At 40.8% G+C, this 8,950-nt stretch overlaps 1 protein-coding gene across 1 annotated transcript; it reads left to right on the top strand.

Moving 5' to 3' along the window:
- Positions 1-2,649: 2,649 nt before the first annotated feature.
- Positions 2,650-6,638, top strand: LOC137260208 (scavenger receptor class F member 2-like). Its single transcript, XM_067797902.1, has 4 exons — positions 2,650-2,780; positions 3,298-3,987; positions 4,436-4,568; positions 4,821-6,638. The coding sequence occupies exons 1-4, from the start codon at positions 2,729-2,731 to the stop codon at positions 4,957-4,959; spliced, it is 1,014 nt and encodes a 337-aa protein (XP_067654003.1). The 5' UTR covers positions 2,650-2,728; the 3' UTR covers positions 4,960-6,638.
- The last annotated feature ends 2,312 nt before the right edge of the window (positions 6,639-8,950 follow it).

Genomic DNA, 8,950 nt, shown 5'->3' with positions numbered 1-8,950 from the left:
GGAACAAAATACTTCCTTCAAAGTAGAGGTGCATTCTTCGGTGAGTCAGTGTCCGTCTGAAATATGTCCCTGCTTACGATTAACGTTACCGTATATGGCACACAGTAAATGTTGCCGTATTGCGCCTCCGAAACAGTTTATGGGATGTGTTCCTTTTGTTCGTTGTAGTTAAATCTGATAGTTATTTATTTATATACATTGTGGTTGAAGACTCGTTTTAAGTGGACTTTGTGTTGAATTATATTCCTCTACAATGAACGAGAACATTGACTAGATCAGTGCGAAACAGTGTTGTTCTCCACAGAAATTCAGCCTGCGGAAATCTTGAGACAGTGATGAAAGACACCCGCATTTTGTTGTGGGTGTATTCTTTTGTCGAGACATATCATCACACATGAAGATACGAGGTAAGAATGTTTAGTGTTCTGTAACCCATTCCTTTGAACTGGCAGCTAACCGAACCGGGCAGGCTCGCTGACATGTTTGAGTCACCAAATCCCCAATATGTAGATCATTGTTCATGATATCGATCACTAGATAGACTCGATCATTTGCAGACGGCTGGAGTATCAAGTGCAGAGTGCAGCGTCGAAGGGAAATGCCGGAGTTTATTTTACAGAGTTTTCAATGTGTATTATGTTCTGATGCTTAACTTGATAATACATACAAGTACTTATAAGTACCGTGGAAATTCCCTTTATAATCACTCTAATAATATAAACCATCTACTGTCATATGAGAAGATATACACGGTTTAGTGGACACAGAAATCTGAAAGCGAAATTGCCTACCAACCGTACTGAATTGTTTCCTGATTTTGTCCAAACGAGTGGTTTGAAATGTAAATAAATAGTTTCCTCCATCCACTTATGCATGTACCAGGCAATGAGGTTTGTTCTCCAGGAGACCCTAATCAGATTCACAGTCACATATATATATACTTCCCATTTATGATGCTGAATTCGGTTGGTACTTCGTGGCAGCACTTCTTCATCTCGAATAACATACGGAAATTACCGATGTTTCACGAATGCAAATCGATGGAAGGGAGATAACTCTAAATCTGTTTTTTTCTTGTCTGAAAATCTGGCAATGGCTACAAACAGTTTTGTTCCTGTGCTCAAAATTAACACTGAGGTGTTCAGTAAGATAAATACACTCTTCAAAGAAAAGAAACGCAAAACCCAAATATCAATGAACATTTGGTGTTATTCAAGGACGTGTAGATCAGCGGACAACAAAGATACATAACTGAAATTTTGTGGAGCAATGGATTGCTGTCTTGTCCATATTTTATGAGAATAGCAGTCATCACATCATTTCTGCTGTATGACCACCTCCAGCTGCTACCACTGCCCGACACCTCCCGGGTACAGACCTGCAGCATTTGGAACAACTGTTGAAGATTCTCTGGTGGATTTCGATGTCGATCGATCTGATCTTAGTGGTGTTTGATTGGCTTTAGATCCGGAGGGCCAAGGAAGTGTTGTTATTGGCCAGATAGTCCATAGTGGCACGTGCTGTGTGGGGTCTGGCGTCGTGTTGGAAGTGTCTCCGTTGACGGTCTACAAGGTAAAGGATATGCGGACGGAGAATCTGGACGATGTATCGATTGGCCGTCAGATTGCCTTGGACAAGCACAAGTTCCGATCTGCGGGTGTATGAGATCTCCACCGAATCTGCCCCCCTGTTTGATGCAGTTAGGAGCAAAACGTTCATGACGTCGTCTGTAGACACGGTCTCTACCATCACGTCGCCTGAGGAGATACCGGGATTCATCGCTAAACCATATGCGCCTCCAGTTTGCCAGGGTCCATGGTAACACCGAGTTACACCATCTCACTCGTCGACGTCGATGTGGTCGTGTCAAGGAGGGGGCAACTTTTGGACATTTGGCATGTATTCCTACTTCTCGGAGACGATTGCCTGATTGCCTGATCAGACACTCTTCAGGCTCCAAACTGTTCTTGTGATGTTTCCCGGGAGGTGTGATCGATCCTCGGCAGGTGTGGCGACTCTAGGTAGTCCTGATCTTTGACGGTCATTTGTCGAAATTGTTTGACGAAATCGACCCTACGATCAAGGTATTGTGCTGGGATGAACGTTGCAGATCCTTGCCACCTCACTCTTTGATTCGCCAGCTTGCAATCGTCCAGTTGTCTGATTTTGATCTGCAGTGTTGAGACGTCAGATTTTCTTGTACAGTACTTGCAAAGATCGTGGATGAAATTGTGAGATTCATTTGGGTCTTTTATGGTCACGTGCTTTGAGAAAACAATGAGAAACAATCATCGTGCCTGACATTCGTGCTGCATGACATCCGCGCACATCATTACAATCCTGATTCATAAGCCGTTCAAAATCATTTTTGGTTGTGTTCGAGCAAGTATGGTCTCCTAAAACATTCCAGAAACAATGTGCAACTCTAAAAATTGTTTGCGTTTGCATATATGTAAACAATTTTAACTCTCATTTTTGAATTTCACGTTTCGTTTCTTTATTTGAAGAGTTCATTGGACCCTCGGGATCCATGTGTTGATGTACCCTCTTTTTTCCTTTACACATGTTCCCCCCGTTGCCAGTAAACAACTTAAAATATTTGCACTGGTATGTTATGTAATTTACTTGTGCACTGAGAACAGATGCATAGTTGCTTATGCGGCGCTAAACAATATTCACTCACGTTTAACCACACATTATTTCACATCTCCTTGTCGTTCCAGGAAAAATGTTCATATTGACTGTTCTCTGCCTAGCCTGTGGCTTCACTCACACACAAGGTAAATAAGTGTATAACATTTCCTGGATGACTAAGTATTGATTGTTTCATATGGTGATTGCTATCTACAGTTATACGCACTGAGATATGCACTGTTAAGAACAGGCTATACCAGGCTTTCATCGTGATCAGTGAGAATGTGCCAGTGGCATCACTACATATGTCTTTTTTTAGGGACACTACTTAGTACTCTACAAGTTCCTAACCCAGCATGACGATAATTTATATATACCAACGTATAAGATATAAAGTATAAAGCATAATCAATAATGTATAATGCATGATGCGTATAGATTAACGCATAAGGTTTTACATAGAAAGTTTCATGTATAAAGCAAACCGTATAAGGTATCATATATAATGCATAATGGATCGATTAGGTATATGGTATAATGTGCAATGTGTAATGTACAAGGTATAAGTTACGACGTATAACATGGAATGCATGATGCTGTGTCAGTTGATTCGTATTAGCTGAATATCACTTCCCTGGTACACATGACCACCATCACTTTCAGGTGGTCAGTGCCCCGAGGACCAACACTGTTCGGACTGTGACGTCACGACAGGATTCTGTACCGCTGACTGTCAAGTTGGGTTTTATGATCAGAAATGCAGTTCCAAATGCAACAAGAACTGTCTGGACAATATGTGCACGCTTTCAAGCAATGGTAATGATAATTGCACAAAAGGATGCGTGCCTGGATACAGGGGTACCAGCTGCAACATACCATGTGACAGTCCCGGGGGTGGTTGTACGCCATGTCCAGGTGGTTGTGATGGAGGATATTGTCAGCTGGGGTCAACCTGTGTGTCAGGATGTGTAGACTCCTACTACGGGGTGGGCTGTAAGAAGTGTTCCCATGGATGTAAACAATGCAGTAGAATAACAGGGTTATGCGATGAGATGAATCCCAGTAGCGGATGTGAAGGTGACTGTATATCTGGACATACTGACAGTGGCTGTAAAAGTAACAATTGTCCCAACGGATCCCCTCGCCCAAACGTTAAACCTCTGACTACAGTATGTAATCAGGGGTTCTATGGGGACCACTGCAACAAGTCATGTCGACTTTGTATTGATGGACATTGTGACCAGATGTCGGGACTGTGCTTCAGAGGTTGTAACAAGACCGAACATGGATGCAGATCTTCATGCAGAGTAAACTGTACCCTAGCTGAATGTGCCAAGGAAACATGCCCTGAGGGTGAATGTCTGACATATCTTTTCTTCATTTTTCGTTTTTCTTTCTTGATTAACGCCGCACACATCAGTATCCTAGCTATATGCTGGCCGTTTGTAAATAAACTTGTCTGGAACAGACAGTCTAGTGATCAATAGCATGGGCATCGATCAACGCGTTTGGTAAATTATAAAGTGTGACTTCCCGAACCCGGTAGTCTCCTCTGTGCTCACCCGGATCTTCACGGGTATACTAGAATTAGTATGCAGTGCTGATTATGTTCCTTTCTAGTTTGATATGTGAATGGACAAAAATCTCCTGTTTGTGTTTAACCAAACACGCTACGTGTGTACACCCAACACGCCTACCACACCATGAAGATACATAATCTGTCAATGTTGACATCAGTAAGAAAAAGCTGATGTCACCGAATATGCATATCTTGAATGGGTCCTGTTTTGTTTCCAAGGAGACCAAGAGGACAGCGATGATTGGAACCTGCATCAGTCAATCAACATGAGTCTCTTGACAGTGCTCTGTCTGTTTGTATTTTGCATCCTGACCACTGTCTGTGTCTGCTATTGTCGAATTACGTTCTCACAAAGGTAAGTTGGAAATAATAAGATTCAATAAACACCCATGAGATTTTGTGATGAATGTTCTTCCGTTATGTGTATGTCATATTATATTGGATAATGTTGGACAGACAGACTTTCGTGAATGATGATATCAGGTGTTGTGTTGTGGTGCTCGCTCGTTCATATACAAATGCCTGTTACAGGGTTTACATTGTGCAAGCTAGCATACCTGATACCCCTCACACCTTATATTTAATGTGATGTTTTGCTGTTTTCAAGAGCTGTGTCCGTCCAGGAGGAAGTTGATTATAGAGATGAACCAACCAGAGAGAGGCTGGCATCCATGTACATACAATCTCATCATACGTATTGTGATGTCGACGAAAGTCAAATTGGCCCAGTGGTAGTCTTTCTGTAGACGATTCAGACGATGCATTCAGGTAAAGACATTTAGCTAGTGATAGTCTTTCTGTAGACGTTGTTGGGTCCTCAGTTGAGACATTGTAATGAAGACAATACAGGGAAAGGCTTACTGACAGAATCTGAACGGTTTTGAAGTCTGAGGAGAGACATCGGGAAGATGACGAAATACACATGGACCCAGTCACAGACTTTCAGAAGATGTTCTTGAGGTCTCAGATGAGAAACTGTGAAGAAGACGAAATACAGATGGACCCAGTCATAGACTTTCTGAACTTTCTGAAAATGTTCTTGAGGTCTCAGATGAGACATCGGAGAAGAAGATGAAATACACATGGACCCAGTCATAGACTTTCTGAACTTTCTGAAAATGTTCTTGAGGTCTTAGATGAGACATCGGAGAAGAAGACGAAATACTCATGGACCCAGTCATACACTTTCTGAACTTTCTGAAAATGTTCTTGAGGTCTCAGATGAGACATCGGAGAAGAAGATGAAATACACATGGACCCAGTCATAGACTTTCTGAACTTTCTGAAAATGTTCTTGAGGTCTCAGATGAGACATCGGAGAAGAAGACGAAATACACATGGACCCAGTCATAGACTTTCTGAAAATGTTCTTGAGGTCTCAGATGAGACATCGGAGAAGAAGACGAAATACACATGGACCCAGTCATAGACTTTCTGAACTTTCTGAAAATGTTCTTGAGGTCTCAGATGAGACATCGGAGAAGAAGACGAAATACACATGGACCCAGTCATAGACTTTCTGAACTTTCTGAAAATGTTCTTGAGGTCTCAGATGAGACATCGGAGAAGAAGACGAAATACACATGGACCCAGTCATAGACTTTCTGAACTTTCTGAAAATGTTCTTGAGGTCTCAGATGAGACATCGGAGAAGAAGACGAAATACACATGGACCCAGTCATAGACTCTCTGAAAATGTTCTTGAGGTCTCAGATGAGACATCGGAGAAGAAGACGAAATACACATGGACCCAGTCACAGACTTTCTGAACTTTCTGAAAATGTTCTTGAGGTCTCAGATGAGACATCGGAGAAGAAGACGAAATACACATGGACCCAGTCATAGACTTTCTGAACTTTCTGAAAATGTTCTTGAGGTCTCAGATGAGACATCGGAGAAGAAGACGAAATACACATGGACCCAGTCATAGACTTTCTGAACTTTCTGAAAATGTTCTTGAGGTCTCAGATGAGACATCGGAGAAGAAGACGAAATACACATGGACCCAGTCATAGACTTTCTGAAAATGTTCTTGAGGTCTCAGATGAGACATCGGAGAAGAAGACGAAATACACATGGACCCAGTCATAGACTTTCTGAACTTTCTGAAAATGTTCTTGAGGTCTCAGATGAGACATCGGAGAAGAAGACGAAATACACATGGACCCAGTCATAGACTTTCTGAACTTTCTGAAAATGTTCTTGAGGTCTCAGATGAGAAATCGGAGAAGAAGACGAAATACACATGGACCCAGTCATAGACTTTCTGAACTTTCTGAAAATGTTCTTGAGGTCTCAGATGAGACATCGGAGAAGAAGATGAAATACACATGGACCTCGTCATAGACTTTCTGAAGATGCTCTTTATATAAAATCAGGAGGGAAACCCTATCCTATAAATGAAATGTTAGCATGATGTGAAATGACGGGCAAATATCACACTGGGCATGTCACACTTTCAATTATTAAAGAAAATGTTTACTTATATTAGACATCAAACGATATTAAATATTAAATGTTTATGCACAATAGTCATTGTCACATTGTCAACATTCATTCAGCTTTCAAGTTCCTTTCTACGGCGGTTTCGTGTTGACTAATGACATAAATAAAAATATAAAACAATTGCTGACGGCCACTTTCGTGTACAGTTCCAAATATGGAAACTATGACTGACATTGTACAGTCAAGACCAGAGTATTTGTATTGCAGTTGAATGTAGAAAATCAGCTCTTCTTTATCCCCTATAAATTTCTTGTTTAGAACAGTTTGGTGTTATATTTGATTTGTGTATCTACTGCATTCAGTACCGAAGCGTTAAACTGCGTCGTGGTAAGTCAATGCTAGGGTAAAACTGCAATGACCTTGACCTTTAAACTTTGTTCTAATCGTCAAACACCGACCTCTGTGCCTGTTCCCAGTTAGTAAAATATCTCTAGACGGTGCTCAAAGTGTAGTCGCGCCTTATTGTCTGTCGTCTATTGTATTGTCTAAATAGTTCCTGTTCATATATATGGTTGCCATATTAAATTAATGGAGTCATTAGTGACTCATGTAACGGTTCAAACAACGATTCGATCTGTAAATATTGTTATCCTTATTACCGTTGAAATCTTTCTTCCAGTACGCGTAAATACGTCGAACTATCCGAAATGGCAAAAATCTAACTAAATATGAATTACGCAATAACCAAACCTTTTCTTCCAGATACCCTCGAATTCAGTGGTATCTTCATTCAAAGACAATGTGGGGATTGACAATGCGGGTGTATGACACATTCCAGCATTATCTTTGTGGGGGACCCTTCACACGTGTGACAAATAGAACCTGGCCTTCTATGTGATGCATGGGTGTCCTAACGATGACACTAACCCCTAAAATCATTTGTCAGCACAATGACAGATAAAAGCACATGTCGTCGTCATGCATGTTGACAAATATCACCTGTGTCTGGCACAGACTCCAGAAAAGATCAATGTATAGGTTGTCCGTATAGACGTAAAAACGGCTTGAGATGGCGATGTTATCTAAAATGGTTGTAAGTACCACTTTAATGTCAAATATTAGCAAAATATAGAGAGGACTCATTTGGAAATTTTCACTGGGTTGTGTTTTTATAGTTTGAATCCTAAACTGTATTAAATTATTTCCATATATGTCACAGCTGTTATTCTGGGGCCGCACATTATATACATTATTTCGGTAACGTCATACACGCCATCTTCACCTGGCCTGGTGACTTATTGTTGTCGGTGCTGCACTTCTCTGCTCACCGTTGCTCTCCACGACTGGTAACAGAACACACATATCGCACTACAGGAAGGTATTCCGCGATAACAGGAAGATCATAATATCACCAGATAGTGAATCCAGTTTCTTCTTCCCAACACCACAACACTACTGATTGAGACCTTGCTTGCTTGTGAAGGTGTGTGTATTGCTGTAGCCTGATCGGTAAGAACCTCAGTGTAATAGCTGGTAGGAAACTATGGGTATTGCTGTAGCCCGATCGGTAAAAACCTCAGTGTACTAGCTGTAAGGAAACTATAGGTATTGCTGTAGCCTGATTGGAAAAAACCTCAGTGTACTAGTTATAGTAAGGGTATGCATATTGCTGCACACGATACATGATACTTAATACAGAATTCAAAGCACATATCACGTGAAGCACGTGACGCACGTGACGCGGGTCACCTGTCACTACATGACACGAATACTACATTTCATATCATACTTGACACACAGCATACATCATATCACACTTGACATATATTACAGTTCATATCACTCATGACACACCGCGCATTTCATGTCATACCTTACACAAACAGGATACACACTACACATCATATCTAACATGTCGACACATGTCGCATATCATATGAAATAATTCCTGTAATAAAACCCGAGGGAGTGTGTTGTCCTTGTATGTTGTTATTCTTGACAGGTCCATGTGCTGAACAATCTCAAAATATCAACAAAGATTCCGATATATCCCACTTGGATTCAAGTGCCCTTTACATTTCTATAAAAGTACATTTTCCTGTAAATAAGGAATAATAAAGCAAACCCAACCAGCTCCATGAATGTTCTAGTTTCAATTATCAGGAAATACAAACAAAATGCGTTGTTGTTTATTTTCAGTTACGTTTAATGTAAGTACCACTTAATTCAAATAGCAGATAAAGAACAATATTTGTCTTCCTAGTTGACAACATAAAGCTATGATAACATGGA

This window comes from Haliotis asinina, chromosome 13, assembly GCF_037392515.1.
Source record: "Haliotis asinina isolate JCU_RB_2024 chromosome 13, JCU_Hal_asi_v2, whole genome shotgun sequence".
NCBI lineage: Eukaryota > Metazoa > Mollusca > Gastropoda > Lepetellida > Haliotidae > Haliotis > Haliotis asinina.
This window is presented reverse-complemented; position numbering and strand designations above follow the sequence as displayed.

What these genes read in the sequence shown, in the direction of transcription:
- LOC137260208 (XM_067797902.1), top strand. Translation starts at nt 2,729, where the DNA reads ATGTTCATATTGACTGTTCTCTGCCTAGCCTGTGGCTTCACTCACACA. An exon ending in TGGCTTCACTCACACACAAG is followed by an intron (nt 2,781 to 3,297) that starts GTAAATAAGTGT and finishes CATCACTTTCAG; the next exon opens with GTGGTCAGTGCCCCGAGGAC. An exon ending in CAAGGAAACATGCCCTGAGG is followed by an intron (nt 3,988 to 4,435) that starts GTGAATGTCTGA and finishes GTTTCCAAGGAG; the next exon opens with ACCAAGAGGACAGCGATGAT.